This window comes from Panthera pardus, unplaced genomic scaffold (genome assembly GCF_024362965.1).
Source record: "Panthera pardus isolate Hobbes unplaced genomic scaffold, ASM2436296v1 HiC_scaffold_2, whole genome shotgun sequence".
NCBI classification, from domain to species: domain Eukaryota; kingdom Metazoa; phylum Chordata; class Mammalia; order Carnivora; family Felidae; genus Panthera; species Panthera pardus.
The window spans coordinates 138,484,540-138,504,319 of record NW_026526765.1 but is presented as its reverse complement, the minus strand read 5'-3'; the positions used below and the strand labels follow the sequence as shown (position 1 = coordinate 138,504,319).

General features: G+C 41.6%; 1 protein-coding gene across 2 annotated transcripts; it reads right to left on the bottom strand.

Moving 5' to 3' along the window:
• Positions 1 to 1,965: 1,965 nt before the first annotated feature.
• On the bottom strand, positions 1,966 to 18,359 carry LOX (lysyl oxidase). Of its 2 annotated transcripts, XM_019469564.2 has the most exons (7): positions 17,614 to 18,359; positions 17,142 to 17,250; positions 15,394 to 15,531; positions 13,542 to 13,698; positions 10,605 to 10,700; positions 9,629 to 9,744; positions 1,966 to 5,608 (listed from the first exon to the last, which is right to left on the bottom strand). In XM_019469564.2, the coding sequence occupies exons 1-7, from the start codon at positions 18,236 to 18,238 to the stop codon at positions 5,602 to 5,604; spliced, it is 1,248 nt and encodes a 415-aa protein (XP_019325109.1). In that variant the 5' UTR covers positions 18,239 to 18,359; the 3' UTR covers positions 1,966 to 5,601. The 2 variants fall into 2 exon arrangements, with proteins under 2 accessions (XP_019325109.1, XP_019325110.1); XM_019469565.2 differs by lacking the exon at positions 1,966 to 5,608 and having other exon boundaries at positions 9,625 to 9,744.
• Between the last annotated feature and the right edge of the window lie 1,421 nt (positions 18,360 to 19,780).

Here is a 19,780-nt window from a genome sequence, read left to right as displayed (position 1 = left end):
GAACCGTTTGCAAAAAGGAGTTGTTTCTGACCCGTCTCTACCATTATATTTGTCCTTAGTCCTTGGTACATACAGTTGTCATGACCGCTGAGTTGACTTGGTCTGTAAAGTTACTGAAAACTAGCAGTGTTCTAACAGTCCATATTCTTGGTCATTGTATTGATGGTTCATTCACTTTTTGGTTTGTGACTTTTCTCTCTCTCTCTCTCTCCAGATTTGGTGCCTGTTACCCATAGTTAAGCAGTGAATTATTGGCAGCAAATTATAAATATATGCATTTATCCTTCCAAGTCATTCATTCCCAATCCTGTTTTTCCCTGTCCTTGTTGAGAAATATTAAGATTTACTTGAAATTTACTTAAATGATGCTATCACATATGAAATTATTTCAACTATACAAAATGAATGAACCATGAAGAAAATGATTAATTCGCCCTGAATGCTATAAACAACTAATATCTGGGAGAGGAGAGATTTTAATGAGGAGTATCTAAAGCATTCAAATTATTGGACAGATAGGAAAGATGTATGTTTCCTTCTAAAACAGAACATGGTTTAGAGACTGAAATGATGATCTCCACTGAAAGGATCCTATTTAACCATTAGGTTTTTAGAAAGCAAGGCAAGCAATGAATTTGTGGGTTTTAAGTGTTTCTGTGTCCCACAGTCCAAATACTATCACTATCATATATTTGTTTTTTGTTTTTGTTTTTGTTTTTTATTATTATATGAAATTTATTGTCAAATTCGTTTCCATACAACACCCAGTGCTCATCCCAAAAGATGCCCTCTTCAATTTGTTTTAATTAATTAATAAATTATCTCATTTTTATGAACTGGTAATTACTTAGTATGTCATATGCCAGAGTTGTCCAAGATAAATGGCTTAACAGAATAACAAGTGCTGTTTAAAAAAAACCAAAAAACAAAACTTTTGTGGCAAAACAAATGTGAGAAATACTGGATAACACAGACAAATTGATTTCTTTACTGCAGGATCTCTGAGACTCTTTAATATGCTAATATGTATTGGGAATCTCCACCATAGAGATAACATCTCCCATATCTATTTTTCTATGTGATTCTTTCTGAGTAACAGTATCTTGCAAAATTAGAATTCTTCTATACATGCTTTAAGTGGTTATTCAACCTCTCTGTTAATCCTCTACTAATACCTGTGGCAAGGATTAGAAATATTAATAAATGAGTGTCATAAGACAGGCACCTTTTCTAACACAAGGAAAGGTCCACTCTCCCCTGTCTTTGTTTCATGAGCTTTTGGTTGAATGAAGAGTACTCAAAACACTGACCACTGATGAGATAAGAGAAATCATATTTTTATTAATAATGAAAGTGTGTTCAGATACTTTGCCTTGAGCAAGCAAGGGAAGCATGAAATTTGTGGTGTCACTGAGAACAGACTACTCAGGTCTGCAACCTGCTGGCCACAAGTCTACATCCATTTTACCTGCAAGAGCTCATTAAAGGTGAATTGTGAGTTGATTTTGCAAATTGTCCCTCCAAAGCACTTGTCCACACTTTGGTGCCTGTTTGTCCTTCCAGGTTATCAGCTCCCAGGCTAATCTGATACACCTTTAGATAAGACATCTGTGATAGCAATGATTCTCTTCATATAAATAATTTGTAGCTTGAGTTGGATAAGTCCCCTAGCAGTATATATATGCTCATGTATATTTCTTATAAATCAGAGTGTGGTTGTTCTCATAATGCCTGCTGTGCATCCTTAGAGAGGTTAGGATCAATTCATGTGCAAGTTTCTTTTTAAAACATCAGCTACATTTTTATCCATCAGAAATAAGTTTCAAGCCATGTGAGCTCGTTAAACAATTTGTTAATACAAAAGGCAACTAAGCAAAACCACCAGCCATAGTCATGGTTTTAAGATTTTAACCTAAAATGAAAATCATATCATTTATTTGTATTTAACAACAAATGACCACTATAGACACTTGAAATCATTTATTCAAGGCATTTTTACATAATCTTGCAATCATAGTATAGGCATATAATAAAAGAATGTGAGAATGTAAAGAAGAATATAAAGCCAGTGTCTGGGCATTTAAAATAAAAGCTCTTTAAAAAAGTTACAGATGTTTTACAAATAGGATTCCTGAAAAATTTGGAAGAAACTAAAACTTCATCAAAAACATTACAATACCAAATCACATGTCATTTAGTTCATAGCAAGCAGTTATATATTAATTAAATGTTTCTATCTTGTGAGCTAAGACTTAATACATTTTACATTCAAGTTGAAATATTTCAGCACCATTCTGGTTTGAAGGATAAATGAAATGCTTTAAGTGTTCAAAAGTGGCCCAGGCCTTTGGGTAGTTGGGAATGAGATAGACCTGTTGATTGAATATGCTGATTGTGAATATGAATTCTGAACATAAAAAATCCAGAAAAGGGGCAATTTTTACTTATCAGTTACTATATAGTTAATACCAAAACAAGGTATTTTTAAATTACATTTTCACACAGTTTGCTAAAGATGAATTCTCAGTGCCATGATCATTTTAGTGGACTGCATTTCCTTCAGGATCTGAATGTTACGAATGTTTGTAAGTGTGATTATCCTATGAGATTTCACAGAGAAAAAAATTGTTCATTATTACAAACAAAACATAGTGAATAATTAGATGATAGAAATTGTGGATAAAATTACTATGTAAAAATATAAAGATTTCCTGGAAACAGGCAATGGATTCTTGTGGATACTTGTGGATTCGTATGTTATAGTACTGTTGGGAGACTGAATCCTAGCCCTCAAAGGTCAAGACATCTTTAATGCAGACTGCAGTCTAAATAATTATGAGGCTACTAACATGGCATATGGAAGGAGTCAATAAGTTATTTTCTTATTTAGTCCTTTTTTTCAGAGTCTTTATTAGTTTAAAAGCCAATCTCTTTCCAGCACTCCACATTCTTGGGATTATTTCTATCTCCTTTTTAAAAAATATTTTATTTGGAGTTTGGTAAGGCTGGATTATGTTTTTTGTTTAAATTTTATTAATGAATAACTTTGACCAGCTAATCACTATATGTGAATTTTTGTGGTTATTCAGAGACAAGATCCCTTGAGGTTCAAAAATATTGAGTGTTAAATCAATACTTATGAGTTATTCGGGAGTGTTTAAGGGTAATGGGAGGAAGGAATATTTACATAAGGAATAAGCAAGAAAGTTTAGCCTCCTAATTGAAACTTTTTTTTTTCTCAAAATCAACCAAATAGTAGGCTTTATATTTAAGAGGCAGACATTTCAAGGATTGAAAACATAGTTTTAATTATTAGTAACACATACATGCATATAGCTATTTATTTTAACTTATTTTTTTAAAATAAAATATGGTCATGAAAAATAATAGTGCTAAAAAAAGAAAAATTTCAGACATGTACTTATAGTTGTTAAAAATGAAATAAAGTGGACCTAAAGGGAGATAATGACATTTTTAATACTTCTTGAGGTTAGGGGACAGTTGTTGTTTTTTAATATCCCAAGGCCTAGCATGTAAGCACCTGGCATGTAATTAGGCCCTTGAATGATGATGGATGGACAGACAGATGGAAAGCTCCATGAATGATAGTAAATGTCTTCTCATATGTGTTCAAAGGCCATGCTATAATTTTTACAAGGATAAGAATCTCAATGGCCTTAATCTGTAGATGCCAGTCTGGCTCAGTATTAATACTGACAGTAGTTTTGTTGTGTTTTTTTTTTTAAGCAAGTATATTAAAATATCTCTATTAGAAAAGATAATAATTTGAAAGGATCACTCTACAGTCTTAAAACTAAAAAACGCAACATAAGGCAAAGAGGTACATCAAAGAAGCTATTCCGTAGCTCAGATACTAGCTCAGTAAAAGTTCTGGGTCTCTATCAAGCTGCATTCTCTGTTGGTAAGCGTGTGCCCTGGTAGAGGAGGATCACATCGGCGCCTGGACGATGGTCCATCTCTAGCCCCTCTTGCCACGCTAGGCACTAGTGAGTAGGGAACGATTCTTAGTAGTTGGTGTTGACTTTACGAGTCTATGACGTATGATATACGTGACATAACAGTGAGGGATGCCACCTCACTTTTAAATTCTACCAAACATGTCCTGGCACTGGAAATCCCTTGCTTGAGATTTTAATACTGGTTCATGTAGGAAGACTTCTGCCTGAGCACCACTAACTTAAAAGTGTCATTTGATTTCTCTCTGCACCTTTTGGATCTAGGGGGGAAAAAAAGGAATCTTCCAAATTTTGTTGTGGCACATGGTTTCACAGTTTGAAAATAAAATCACAGCTGTCTCATGGTGCAGCACAGCCCTTCGTTGTATAGAAAGTATTCTCTTTCCCTTATTCACCAACCCCTCAAGTATGTAGTGTTACATGCTTTGCTAATTTGGTTTACACTTCAGACACACAAGAAAAAAAAATGTATGATTGATTCCTGGATGACCTGATAATGTTCCTATATCCAGATATGATGTTTTCTATTCTGGATAATTAAAAAAATTTTTTTTTAGCATTCTTCATTTTAAAGCATTCTTCATTTTCTACATTAAAAAAATGTAGAAAAGTTGAAAATCCTAAGATGTTTTTCATCAATTTTTTTTTAAAGTATTTGAGAGACAGTTGTGGTTTTGGGGACTTGTTTGTATGATTTTTATGTCAACAAGGAAAATATTTTTAGCTAATAGGTCCATATACTTAAATGCATACATAGTATCTCTGAATGTATCACATCTATCATCAGAATGACTTCCCATTCACACAGTCGTCCTCCGTATACCAGTCCCCAGAATGGTGATTCTAAGAATGCCACTTAAAAGGTCTCTGCCCATAGGAAAATTAAAGAATTGAGGCAGCAACAGTGAATGTCAGACAGGAGTTGGGCAGCTCAGTTACTTAATTTGTTCCAAAACAAAGCTGACTTAAGTCAGAATGAAATGGTACACTTAAACAGAAAGACAGGAGTTTACTAATTTTAAAATGTAAACATAAATTTTATATAGGGATGTAACTATCTGAATACATATGTTGCCATTTCTCTGCTATATGATAATATTTCTTGACACCAATGGTAATATGTTTGGTCCTTCCTCAGCACCAGATGTGTCCGTATCTATTCGCACAGTAGGAACCTCCTTTCTAAACGGATCTATGCTAAGACATATACAAGCCAGTTATTGCTATGGTTTACTGAAGTTTCAGCACTTAAGAAAATTCTCAGTTCATAGTAATTTTGGCTCATTCACTGAAATGTTATTTTCACTTTTACACTGTAATTTCTGAAGGAGCCTAAGAAATTTGGATTTCCTTGAAAGGGCCACGTGTACATCTACAGAATGGAAACACTGTGTTCATTCGCAAGGTAATACAAATAATAATATTAAAAATGTCCCAAATAATGCCAATTTAAATGTCCAAAATCCAGTTATGTGCTTGGGTGTAAAAGAGTCCAAAAAAAAAATTCTTTTGTTGTTTTCTGTTCTGTTTTTGAAAATATATAAGTCCTACTGAAGTTAATCTATTTTTTCCCACTTGAGAACACCAGGCACTGATTTATCCATTGGGAGTTTTGGCTTGCTCTCTAATACCTAGATTAAGAAAACAAAATAAGACAAGTTATTAACTTGATAATATTATGAATGAGTACAGTAGACACGTTTAAAGTTGACCCTTAAAAAAAAAAAAAAAAATCTGTAGCAGTTTCTCTCCACCTAAGCAACAGTCACCGTATGAAGTTACCCATGAATACACTCTTTTAATACTGATTTGAAGGAGGTGACTTTGTTAGTAGCTTTGTTAATAGAAAGTGTATGTCTGGTATCTACAGACTTGATGTGTAGAGGTAAAAGAAACAGCCTGTAAAAGAACGGAGAGTAAAGCAGGCCTTATGGGACCAGAAGCCCTGCCCAGATGAGTTCACTCCAGGGAGCAAGTACAGTGTGTCCACCTAGACGCAGGGTCTTGGCCTCTGCACTGTCCCACGTTACTCCTCTCTCAGCACAGTTTTGGATGTAGAATGATGCATTCATAGGCAGATACAGGGTCAAAGCCAATCAATGAAATACAGTATTTATACTATGATCACAGATCCCCACATAAAGAAAATAAGCAGTCTTAAGTCACAGACCGTCAATTTCCAGATACTAAGTTTTGTGAGTGGAGAACTTAATCACAGTATCATAAAACTGAACTGGGCCACAGTCACTGGGTCCATACATTTTGTTTACAGTGAGGACAATGAGGGAGAGAGGCTATATCAAAGGCATACCCTGTCTTACTGGGTAGTTTTTACACACCAATGGAATACTCTCCAGTGTTTGATTAGCATGAAAAACAATCTGTGAACCGAGAGATGGTATGTCTTTAAAGAGTTAAAAACAGTAGGGATTCCTGGGTGGTGGCTCAGTCAGTTAAGTGTCTGACTCTTGATTTTCATTCAGGTCATGATCTCATGGTTCATGAGATTTAGCCCACATCAGACTCTGTGCTTGGGATTCTCTCTGCCCCTCCCTGCTTGTGAATGTGCATGCATGCATGAACTCTCTCTCCCAGTCTCACTCACTCTCTCTCTCTCTCAAAATAAACATTTTTTAAAAATCATTTTTTTAAAAGTTAAAAAAGTACTATAACATTACCAAGGGAATCAGGTGCAGTGCCACTTACAAGCCACCAGACTGACCCCATGGCTTTAGGCAAGTTACACTTCTTGATCAAGGAACTTCAAAGACTCCCCATGGCCTTCAGAATGAAGTTCAAACTTTCTGGCTTCCTCTTCAGTGATCCCTTTGATCTGGTCCCAATTTAGCATCCTTTTAGCCCAGTTCTTAACCCCATGAAACACATGCCTTAGCCACAGAAGAAGACTTGGTTTTCCAAATCTGTCCCTACAGTTTCTTCCTGCCATGGGGGGGACCACTGATATTAACTCCTCTTGGCATGCCCTTCCCCAACTGCCCCCTGCAGCTCAGTCCTCTTCAACCTTCAAGGCCTAGTTCAAATTCTTTCCTAAAGCCAGTCCTGAATCTCAGCTAGAGAAGATGGCTCCTTCCTCTGAATGCTTATCCCTAGCAAGGGAGACCAGAAGCAAAAGTCCTAACAAAGGAGGCAGGCATCATTCATCTGAAGGCAAGGCTTCCTCTCTCGAGTCAAGGTCTCTGCACATCTCCCATTATTATCCACCCCTCGAGAAGTACCATCTTGTTATCTGATTACATATCACTGTAGATCATTTCACCTTCTCACATTTCCATCTATCTGATCAATACTACTTATTAAAATTTTACCTCAACCAGTCTTGCACTTTAGTTACAGTCAATGACAACTGGTTTAAAAAAAGAAAGAAAGAAAGAAAGAAAGAAAGAAAGAAAGAAAGAAAGATAAAACAACTCTGTGCTAGAGCAATATAAAGGTTTTTTTATTTGTTTCAAACACCTGGCGATAACCAATTCAATAGATTCTACTGATGAAAATCAAGACACACTCTGTGCTACAACAGTCACATCTCCAGACCCATTCTTAGCACAAGGTCAGCCTTTGTACCTGCAAAGTCACCTGGCTTGTAGCAGAGATCCTTCTGTTTCCCTGCATTTTATTTTACCCCTTGTGGAATTTTCAGAGTGTAGCTCTCCTACAGTTCTATGTGTCTTTCTCTGAGCCTCTCAATTCCACATCCTAAATTCCCTGAAAGAGAGGGTCATTTCTCTACTATCCAAGCATTGAATGAGAGGCTACTTGGTGGCAGGTTTGTACCTGGGTATATACAGTGATGGACAAGAGACTGCGTCCCAGCCATAACGGGACAGATAGGAGACAGACATTACACAGCAGATTCACATGTAAAGTAATTGAGAATTCCTGTCATACAGTTCCAAGGGCACACAGTAAAGGGTTAGAAACCGTATTTATCTTTGCATTAGTCTTTAATAGCTAGTTTAGGACCTCAGTGAATCCACAGTGCAAAAGCAAGAATGCCAACAAATAGAGAATGAGTGAATAAGGAATCATAAAAATTGAGAGAAATTAATTAATGTATGCATTTTACGCTATTTTAGTTTAGCTTAAATTACACTGATGTGGGGGCACCTGGGTGGCTCAGTTGGTTAAGAGTCCGACTTTGGCTCAGGTCATAATCACACGGTTCATGAGTGAGTTCAAGCACTGCATTGGGCTCTGCTGACATCTCAGACCTGGAGCCTGCTTCAGATTCTGTGTCTCCCTCTCTCTCTGCCCCTACCCCGGTGCTCTGTCTCTCTCTCAAAAATAAGCATATTTTTTTTCCTTTTAATTACACTGGTGTGCTAAGGATTTTCAGTTATCCTTTGATGAACTCCATACAATATGGGCCATACGCCCAGCCAGGTTTTCTGCACTGTGGGCATGTTCCCAAGAATACATTTGATTATCTTTTCTCGGTGCCGTCCTTGTGCCGTCCTAGGCTGCATGTATCTGTAAAGCCGTGGTGCCGTTTGTAAAGCACAGGCTCGACTCCCTTACAGAATAAGGAAAGGGCTCCCTCTCAGGTGAATACAGCCTGAGCCACAGCGCACGGCCCAGAGCATGGAAAGTGGGCTGCTCTGAACCCCGCACCTCCTCTGGCCAGGAGCCCAGGTGTGGGGGAAAGCCTGCACAACTGGGTTTGGGTAGGTCTGGGAAATCCCACAAACCACAGACTTACGTGGGGCCAACCAACCACTGTCCTGGGCTGTGTATCAAGGAGAAAGGGGTATTAAGTGTGGGTTTGCAGTGCAGTTCTGTGACATGTTTCTACCGTGGCCCAGTGGCACTGGTGCCTCTCCCACCTGGACACTTTCAGTATCATTCCAACAGTGTTTGTATGATTGGGAATGTAGCACTCCCAGGTCGCACAGGTGATGGTTCGGGTCCTTAAGCCAGTACCGCCAGAGCAGGCAGGGCTTAAGGGATCGCGCAGGGCAGAGACCAGCAGGCCAAACTCCCTAACCTTCCTTCAGTTACTTTCATCACAGCACCACCCCTGTTAATATTTATGTGCTGGGAGTCCCTCTGAGCTTGCATTCAAAGAAGAGTTTCAGGGCTAGGAAAAGTGTGCAGGAACTTCCACACACGCCTCCCTTCCTAGGATATTTCTCTAGTAATTGTGGTTTTAGAACTCAAATTTGTAAAATCTTGGTTTTGTACAGAACAGGCGGTCTGACCTCTTCGGTGGAGTACTTTAAGGCAGTGATTTCCAAAATGTACTTTAAAGAACTCTAGGAATTTCTTCAGGGCTGCTTCATGGACTCTGGTGAAGATTGAGGAAATCCAACTGTTTGGGATCCCCCAAGGTCACCCACACTGCATATGGCCTGTTTTACATATTCATCCGCCCCAGGGGCTTTGCGGGTAAACAGTCTGTTCTGTGTGTATATCCTGTCCTGCAAACTCAGCTTTAGGATGATAAAAACCAGAGGACATCTGCCCTCCCCCTTCTCCACCATCATTAAAGGAAGATCAGCTCTAATCACGGGATAGCACAGACTGCTTTCCAGGCAAGCTGCAGTAGTAGTAGAAAGAGACACATGTATAACGCCTGTCAGTGCGCTAAAACGCTTTGAGAACAGAATCAACTAAGCTAGGCAGTTAGGACTCACGGTGAAATTGTGCAGCCCGAGGCATACGCATGGTGTCCCGTGTAGCGGATTTCACAGCGCACGACATTGTTAGAATAGTCTGATTCCGGCACCAGGTAGCTGGGGTTCACGCTGACCTAGGCAATGTAAATATCATCCGTGTTTCAGATTTCATCAGCAGTGTTTGCTGGTTAATAGCTTCCTATTTCCACAAGGCTACAACAAGGAAATGCGTCAACTTCATCAAGCAGGGCGGGGGGTTAAAAAGTGAGGCAAGTGGTCAAACTCTGGAGAAGTTACAGAAGGCGGCCATATATTTTTCACTGAAGTTCTTAAAATAACTTTTTCATATACGTATGTTGGTTTAGAAATATTTCCGTATGCCTAGGTGGCTCAGTTGGTTAAGGGTCAGACTTTGGGGCTCAGGGTTCCAGCCCCATGTTGGGTTCTGTGCTGACAGCTCAGAGGCTGGAGGCTGCTTTGGATTCTGTCTCCCACTCCCCTGCTCACTCGCTTTTGCTCCCTCTCTCTCTCTCTCTTGCTCTCTCTCAAAAATAAACATTTAAAAAAAATATTTTGGGGTGCCTGGGTGGCTCAGTTGATTAATCGTCCAACTCTTGATTTCCACTTAGGTCATGGTCTCACAGTTTGTGAGTTTGAGTCCCACATCAGGCTCTGTGCTGATAGTGTGGAGCCTGCTTGGGACCCTCTCACTCTCACTCTCTCTCTCTCTCTCTCTCCCTCTCCCCCTCCCTCCCTCCTCCTCTCTCCCTCTGTCTCCCTCTGTCTCTCTCTGCCCCTACCAGAATATCTGTCTCTCTCTCAAATAAACTTCAAAAAAAAAAAAAAAACAAAAAACACTTTTTAAAGAAATAGTCCTATGAGATATATAATTGTTTGCAGGGTTGTGATTATTTAACATTGGCTTCAGAAGGGGAGGTCCATTGAGTTGCAATCAAAATAAATTGCAGGTTTCTATTTTCAAAGGTCTCTCTACCTTTAGAATGTAGTTTCCAGGCTTTACATCTGTAATATCAATCCATTGGCAGTCTATGTCTGCATTATAGGTATCATAGCAGCCAGGACTCAACCCCTAGAAGAAAAAAAAATTTAAAGATTATTTAAAAAGATGGCATAAGGTTAGAACATGTTAAAGAATGTGCTTAGTAGTTGCAAATTAAATTTTAAGTGCGTACTTACTTAAGAGTTTGACATAAAGCTACACTTCTATCACATTTCCTTTGAGAAGTATATATTACCCAGCCTTATAGAACCTCCAGCTAAAAAAACACAGGACTAATATAAGTAGTAGTACATCTAGCTTCTTGCACGTTTCATCAGTTACCAGTGATAAATACACTCTAAGTGACAGGACAGGCCTCCACCAAAATTCTAGAATATCACCAGTTCAGGGATAAAGGCCATGTAATAATCCCCTTAACTCACACAACCTCAGCTCAACTAGCCTTTCCAGTCTCTCTTGGAATTACCCTCCTTCACTCTGAGTGCCTGGATTTTATAGTGTTTGTGCTCTCATGCTCTACATTATAATTGTACTGTATAACAATTTATCTCACTAGAGATTAGAAGCTCCTTTAGGGTGGTGTCTATGTTGCATTTTTGAGTAGCTAACATTTATGAAGTATGTATCATGTGCCAGGACCAATCTTAAACATGTTACATCTATAAATTCAATGTTCACAACTACAGGAGTACAGGAGCTGTTATTATCCCCATTTTACAGATGAGGAACATGAGGCACTGTAAGGTCAATTAAGTCACTCAAGGATATATAGCTGGTAAGTGGCTGAGATGGTTTTGAGTTTAGGCATTCAGGAGTCCAGGATCCCTATTCTTAACCAGCACATTATTTATTCTCTCTCTCTCTCTGTCTCTCTCTCTCCCTCCCTCTCTCTCACATTGTCACTGAAATATTTTATTAAATTAAAGGGATGAATGTATGCCTCAATGAATGAATACCACATCACTCGAGTTGCTAAGATAATCACTTCAATGAGGAAATGAGTGCCTTCTACAGGCCTGGAGGAGGAGAATTCCAATAAGGTACAGTCCTTGATCTCCAGAATGTTACAGTCTAGGGAAATCTGTTCAAATTGGAGTCCATAGGTATATTCTTGATGCGATTAGCCCCTTCTTGAGGAAATTTAACTGTTATATTTTCATCCGAATACTAAATTTTAAAGCATATGTTGGAATCATTTTAACTCCTTGTTGCCACTGAATTTCAGCACCCAAAATTTCTTTGGTGCTTAAGATCACCTTGTTACCAAAAGAGCTTTAAGAGCTCTGAAACTGGTACATCAGCTGGCAGAATTTAAGTGATTAACTTTGATTATTTGAACTACCACACCAAGAACAGGAATTTTTAAGGCCATTGAAAAAACAAACAAACAGGCATTTCACATATTCAAAGTCAAACTGTAAACACAAATGAAATGTAGAACCTTAGCCAACATTGTCTAAATTCGCTGTTTGGTTTTAGCAAAAGAGAACCATTGGTTACATTAAATTAATGAAGTTAATTTAACTGTTTCTAGTTTCATGTGTGTTGAACATGTAAATTTATTGTCTAAGAACTTACAAGTTAGATGAAAGTATAGATAAAAGGAAGTTATATCTATTTTTATGTTTGGGTACATTTAAACTACATTAAAATACAACTAGTCTAAGTTATCATTGGGGCTTTGTCAGAATTTTTTTTTCCCTTTAAATAAAGTCTGTGTTGAAGAAACATCGGTCTAGTGAAAAACACGAATACAAAAATCACTTGTAATACAAGACCTGGTGAACAGTGTTTAAACAGGACATACAACATGGAAAGTAACTGATGAGAAAGCTACCATAAATAATGAAATGGGGTCACCCCAAGGAGTTGGAAGACTAGAAGTCTTATAAATACCTACAGACCTAAATTCAAATATTTCGACAGAGAGCTTTCCAGAGCGCCTCTTTTCCTACATGGAGGGAATAAACTCCAGGTGCCGTGCACAGGCAGGCGGCTACTGTGGGGCCGGAGATTGCCGAATGAAAAGGGAACCTCTCTGCCCACATATGTGTAATGTGTGGGTAGGTTACATCTTCTATTTGAACAATAAGTACTGCCTCCAGGGCATGTAGAATTGAACCTTTTGCCTCCTCCAATTGCTATGGTGTTTTAAGCTCAGAGAAAGAAGCAGTGGTGACATTTAGGTCACCAAAAAGCTTCCTGCCACAGCCCTAGAATTTACTCCCCAAGATACCAGCTGCTCATCCCTTTGTGCCCTGCCTGATGTACATTCACTACTCCTTGCCAAGATTCCGGCTAGAGTAAAATTATAATGTCCTTTTACAAATGAGGGCTTCTTATGGAAATACTGGCCTGGCTTTTAACTGACACACATTTTCCCGTTATAAGGCATACACACTGCTGAGGTCAGCACTATTTTTAAAAATCCATCCAAGGGACATCTGACATCAATTATACTGTAGTTTAAATATATATGCGTGGAGAAAGAAACTGTGTCCTTCTATTCTTATTTTCATGCTTAAAAGAGACAGATTTTGAGGAGCTTTTCAAGAAACAGGTTTCTCTTTGTTGGCGAGCCCCAATCACCATTCTGTTGCTAACTTAATAGGTGGAGGGAGGAATGGTTTTGAAGGGGAGAACACAGAGGTGTCTTTTCCACAGTTACTTACCAAGCCAGTTACAGAATACAGAATGAGTGCAGATACTGGAAACCATTCGGATTTTTTCAGAGGCTAAACCACTACTTTTCATCGTGGAGCATAGCGATCATGCACATTGACCTTCTGTGATGAGGAAATGCTTTAAGAATAATTCAGATCACCAAGCCACCAGTTTCCTTTTCCCAATTATTTTCCATCCTGACCAGATGACCCCCTGTGGGTTCCCGATTTCAGGCAGCCAACCTACCTGTGTGTGGGCAGTACATGCAAATCGCCTGTGGTAGCCATAGTCACAGGAGGTGTCCTCAAGACAGAAACTCGCTTTGTGGCCTTCAGCCACCCTCCTCTGGGTACTGGCATCGAGTAGGTCATAGTGGCTGAATTCATCCATGCTGTGGTAATGTCTGATGTCCCACACAACACAGAGACAGAACATACAGAGAAAGCCATGAGGATTTTAGATGAATTCCCCACTGCCTCCCACACTTGTTTTCGCATTAAAATTGAGATCAAGTTTGAGGTGCCTGGGTGGCTTAGTGGGTTGAGCATCCGACTCTGATCTCACATTTTGTGAGCCCATGTCGGGATCTGCACTGACAGTGCAGAGCCTGCTTGGGATTCTCTCTCTCTCTCTCTCTCTCTCTCTCTCTCACAGTAAATAAACTTAAAAAAAGAAACTTACAGAAATTGAAATAAAGTTTACCTTTTTTTAATGTTTATTTTCGAGAGAGACAGAGTGCGAGTGGGCGGGGGGGCAGAGAGAGACAGAGACAGAATCTGGAGCAGGCTCCAGGCTCTGAGCTGTCAGCACAGAGCCTGACGTGGGGCTCGAACCCATGAACCATGAGATCATGACCTGAGCTGAAGTCCAACACTTAACTGACTGAGCCACACAGGCACCCCAAGATCAAGTTTATCTTAAAGCCAGATTCATGCTAGCTTTCCCTCCCCACCCCAGGGACAGCGATCTAACTTTGCTTTTAGGAAAAACAGACTTATTTTGAGCATTTTGCTTTCCTATTATACCCTGTTTCATCTTTGGATATTTAATAGAAATAGACATTAAACTATCTGTGTTTAAGTAGACCTTGCCATATGCTCTCTAGTATATTTCTTTTGGCTGCCAGTATTCATGTTTCATTCCAAATAAAAGAAGAGCACTCTTGGGAGGTTTCTGTGAGTTTTTAAAAAAGTGAGTTCTCACATATTTAAAACCTTTACTCAAATACAAAGGAGAAATAATGGTGTGTTTTCCCCACCACTGTTATTTAACTAGTGTAAACTTTTATTTATAAATAAAATAATTCTACTTGATCAGAAAATTGGGTGTTCATATCTGTTTTTCTCATCTTGTTAAAGGAAAGGTGCTGAGCTGTTTATCTTCTCACAGAAGGAAAGAACGAGAAAAAAAAAACGTTCAAATTGCAGAAGGTTTAAGGGGCATCCTTCAGAATTTCCTGTCATTAAATACCTGGGCAAGTTACCAAGCGAATTATAGAATTGCCTAATGTAAGGATCTTTAAATTCAGGACAGAACAGGCATTTACCCTGGGTTTGATACAGGCCTTGTAAAACAGAGGTCAGTCCTTGTCACCTCATGGAGTATATCATCTCTTTCTTTGCAATTGGCATATAAATCCTTCTACTAACAACTTGCGGTCTTTCTGAAATGTTATCTTACTGTAGATGATCTTGGCTGTTGTTAACAAGTTTTTTGTTGTTGTTATTGTTGTTTTTAGAAATCTTACCTGTAGTATGTTGGAATAAAATTCTCATGAAGCCCACTGTTGTATCCTATAGCAGTTTTAATCAGCTGGACTTAGAGTTTCCATTTTAAAAGATAAAAGGATCTTGTAGCTAATGTATTTTCTTAAATACAGATTCCCTTGATGATGTCACATTACACAGAGAAAATTCTAAATGTGAAATACCCAACAGCAGTGTTCTCCCTCTTCTATAAAAACTAAACCTTGGCATTTTTCACCTCCAGGACCACCTGAAAAAGGAAAAAACAACTCACAAGTACCCAGGAGGCCCGTCCACTTACTGGTGACAGGAGGCCCGCCCACTTACTGGTGACAGGAGGCCCATCCACTTACTGGTGACAGCTGTGCCACTCCCAGGAGTATCTTGGTCGGCTTGGTAAGAAATCTGACGTCCCTTGGTTTTTCACTCTTTGGGGGAATCGCAGCAACACCCTGTGATCATAATCTCTGACATCTGCCCGGTATGCTGAGCTGTGATTTTGAAAAAGGAAGCACTTTAATTTCCACAGGATATTAACTCAAGACAAAGTACAAGCAAAACCTTTCCAGTTTATAATGGCGACTGCCTCCCACCCCCCACTAGACTATCAGTTGCAAAAGCCCAGCGCATTTTGCTTATTTTGTTTACTGCTGAATCCCCGGGTCCCAGAATGGTGCCTGGCAAGTGGCCCGATCTCAGTTGTGAATGTTTGTGGAATGAGTAAATGCATGACAACTAGGGACATCTGCAGTTAAAAAGTGAAAAAAAAAGTAACAAAATCAGCATTAAATGTGTATGCGCGATCAGTAAATTCTGTATTTGTAATCAGTTCTTGTTGAACCACATGAATCAGTAGAAATGATTGCAAATTAAAAAAAAAAGAAAGAAAAAAAAAAGAAAAAAGTATGCCCTTATTAAGAACTTTGAATTTTGGGGTACCTGGGTGGCTAAGTAGGTTAAGCGTCCCGACTTTTGGTTTCTGCTCAGCTCGTGATCTCATGGTTCTTAAGTTCAAGCCCCACATTGGTCTCTATGCTGACCCCACCGAGCCTGCTTGGGATTTTCTCTCTCCCTCTCTCTCTACCCCTCCCCTGCTTGTTCTCTTTCTCAAAATAAATAAATAAACTTAAAAAAAAATTTTTTAAAGAACTTTGAATTTAACATTGTTTCTTCTTAAAGTGAGGAAATAATTCTAAAAGCATACACCCAGATTAGATAAATAATTTTGTAACTTTGCTATCTGCAAAACAATGGCATGACTGTAATAATATCATAGGGAGAGCAGCGGAGTAAGTGATGCGAGACTCAGGAATGAAAATGGTAACTTTGGCTTTCTTCTCTTCCTTCCGCCTGACAGTTACAGAGGGTCAAAGTGGGAGAAAGATCCAGCTGAACAGATCAACATTACTTTGCTCCTTCTAATATATGTTGTGTGGATATATATTCAAATACTACTGAATATTTTCACTTTGCACTTGAACAGTTTTTTTATGAGACCTATCAAAACATCGTTTGCTCCCTCTGCTGGTTTCCCAGCGGCAAAGTCAGAGGATTCCATTCCCCAAATTGCTATGATTTTATTTTAGGACGGATTCAAAAACAAAGCTCTTGCTCGGGCTTATTCTGGCTGAAGTAATACCAAAACAATGAAGCTAAACTGTGGCCTTAAACAAAAGAAGAAAACCGAAGCTTTGCTCTGAGGGCTGCCACACTAGCAAGTTAGCCCTCCGTTTTTTAAGGGGATATTAACAAGCTCTTCCATTACAATATTTTTTTCCACGTTATTGTACAGTTCTTTAGCTCCAAAGTATGAGGATCTTGGAAAAAGAACATGAGATCCCAACTCTCCACCGTAAGGGTTTGCTCCACCTCCCTGATTTGTGGCAGAGTTTGAAAGACAGAAGAACCCACAGACATCTTCAAAATGTTAAACACTCTCCATCCAGGTCAGCATGCCCAGCAGACCACATTCCGCATTCCACTTGCCCCATTTGCCCAACTCTTGTCTGCATGGAACAAGAGCTGTGGGAACCAGGCACTTGAGCAGCGCCTGAACCAAGACGGGTGCATGTAGCCAGGCCAAGGAGATCCTTGTCGGTACCTGGCCAAGCAGTTTTCCTCCGCTGCGCATCTCAGGTTGTACATGGACATCTTCTGCACGTACGTGGAAGCCTGGATGTAGTATGGGTCTGGCACCAGGTCCGGGAGACCTAAACGTCACCAGGCGATGGGGGGGGGGGGGGGGGCAGGGGGAGAGGTAGCAGTGAGACAACCCAGCCCCCCACCCCCACTCCCCGGCTTTGGGTCCCTCCATGCCCCTTACCCTTCACCCTTCTCCCAACCGGGCTGCGGGTAGCAGGAGAACGGGACGCCCTGGGCTGCAAAGCAAAGTGGAAAGAAAGCAGGAGGGGCTGGGAGTGCGGTTTGCACCAGATTCCAGGGCTGCCTCTGCAGGCGCAGGGGGAGGGATCGGATCTTCGGGACTCAGGCCTGCCGCGCCCAGGCAGCCACGTCGGGGAGCCAGAATTGGGGAAGGGGTGCCCGGCTGCTTCGGGCGACTTGGGGGTCCTTACCGTACTGGAAGTAGCCGGTACCGTATCCGGGCCGGTACCTGCTCCCAGGCCGGGGCCTTTCGTACGTGTCGTAGTAGTTGTAATAAGGGTTGTCGTCGGTGTACTTGTAGGGGTTGTAGGGGTCGTCGCCCACCATGCCGTCTACGCGGCTAGGCGGCCTCAGGTTACTGAGCGCCGGGCGCTCTCCTGGCTCCGTCCCATTGCCGTCGCGCGAGTCCCCAGCGTCGCGGGCCCCGGACGGCGAGTAGCCGGCTTGGAACCAGTGGCGAGCGGCGGGTCGGGGTCGGCCGGCGGCCCCCGACGAGCCCGGGGTCCGCTCCCGTGCTGCCGCCGTGCGGTTGCGAAGCAGCAGGATGGGCGTGCGCGGCTGCGGGACGGCGGCGTTGGCAGCGCCCGGGGCGGTGGCGCCCGGGTCCCTTCGGCGCTGCGGCTGGTACTGCGAGCCCAGGCTCAGCAGGCTGAACACCTGCCCGTTGTTCTCCCATTGGATCCGCTGGCGCCAGGCGGCCGGGGCCGCCGGCGGCTGGCGAGGGGGCTGTTGCTGGCCGGCGGCCGGCTGGGCGCAGCGCAGGAGCGCGCAGAGCTGCAGCGGCCCGAGCACGAGCGCGGTCCAGGCGAAGCGCATCGCTCCCTTTGCTCGGTTGTCCCCACTCCGGGAGGACGTAGCTCGGAGACCAGAAAAACGGGGCCCAAACGTGAGAGAGAGGGACAACTCTCCAACCGGGGAGGCGGGCGCAGCGCGGGTAACTCAGTCCCCAGCGAGCGACGCCAACGGTGGGCTGCAGACCCTCGTCCGGTACAGGCGGCTGCCGGGACGTGGCACCCGCCCGGCTCCTTTTTCCCAGTCCTTCTTTCTGGAAAGCGACGGGGAGCGGCGCGGCGGCCCCGGCGAGCGGGCAGCGTCTGGAGTGAAGGAAGGAGGAGAGATTTTAAACTTTCTGGCACGTTTGCAAAGTTACACAAGCAGTTCTGGCCCGGCAGCCCCTCCGCTATTTGTTCACGTAATGCGATTGGAAACGTGCGAGGCGGACAGCTCCTCGCCTCTGCCCCTCCCTCCCCGTCCTGTCCTCCTCCCCCCAGACACGTTGCACAGGCAGCGTTAAGGGGAAAGAACAAAACGGAACACACATCCTGAGACACACTCGGCTTAATCTGGGGCGAACATGCAGGAATTTCAAAAGACTCAGACAGACGAAGGCAGCCAGGCCGTGGGGCGACGCCAAAATATGCACGAAGAAAAATGCTATTAGGTCACCAGCCCTGGAGAGGCGGGAAGTCGGGAGGTGGGGAGGGTGCTGGGGGCGAGAGAGTCGGGGAAGAGGGGGCGGGGAGGGACGATTGTGACTAACGTTTATCCATAAGGAGTTAACCAGACAAATTTCCCAATGCATACTCACTCGCTTTTATGGGAAGCGCCCTCGGCAAATAAACCCTGAGATATCAGATTTTGTTTTTCTGTGTGTAGGTAATATGAGAAATGGGTTACAAATTTGTTTCCTACAGTGAATATTTTAATAACCAAAAGTGAAATTTTGCAGGGAACCAAGCCATCTAACGCTGAAGGGATGAATAAACCTGTCTCTTTTTCAAAATGCCGGCCTGATTTGTACTGTGAGTGGGAGTGAAGAACCATCCTTCTTCTGGACAGTGTCTCCCAGGATGTTTCAGCAAGGCGAGCTATAGCACTCAGAAGGCAGCTTCAAAGAAGCATTTTATCTGACTTTTCTCCTTGTACGACTATTTAGGAGGATAGACTTTGGAATTTATAATTAAATCACTGTTTGTTAAATGCTGAAAAGTCCCATAAAACACCCTATGGTGTTTGTTTGATCTTCCAGTGTAAACAAAGCGGGTGCTGAAGAAACAGCCTTGGGGTTCAGATTCTGGTAAGGACAAGGGAGTAGGAGTGGCCAGGCAAGAATGGGTGGAAGATGGGTTGGAGGTAAGTAATGCCCACTGGAAAGAGATGTTTCATGGAGCAGTTATTCACATAGGAGGAAGGATTTAGGTAGTGTTGGAAGCATTCAATGAAAAAAAAAAAAAAAGAATCTTTAACCAGCCTGATTTAAAGCTGTGACTCAAAACCAGGCTTTAATAACCTTTTTATTGGTCTCATCATTGAGATGTTGTCTACATATACTTCATTATTCGTCTGTCACTGTTGGTC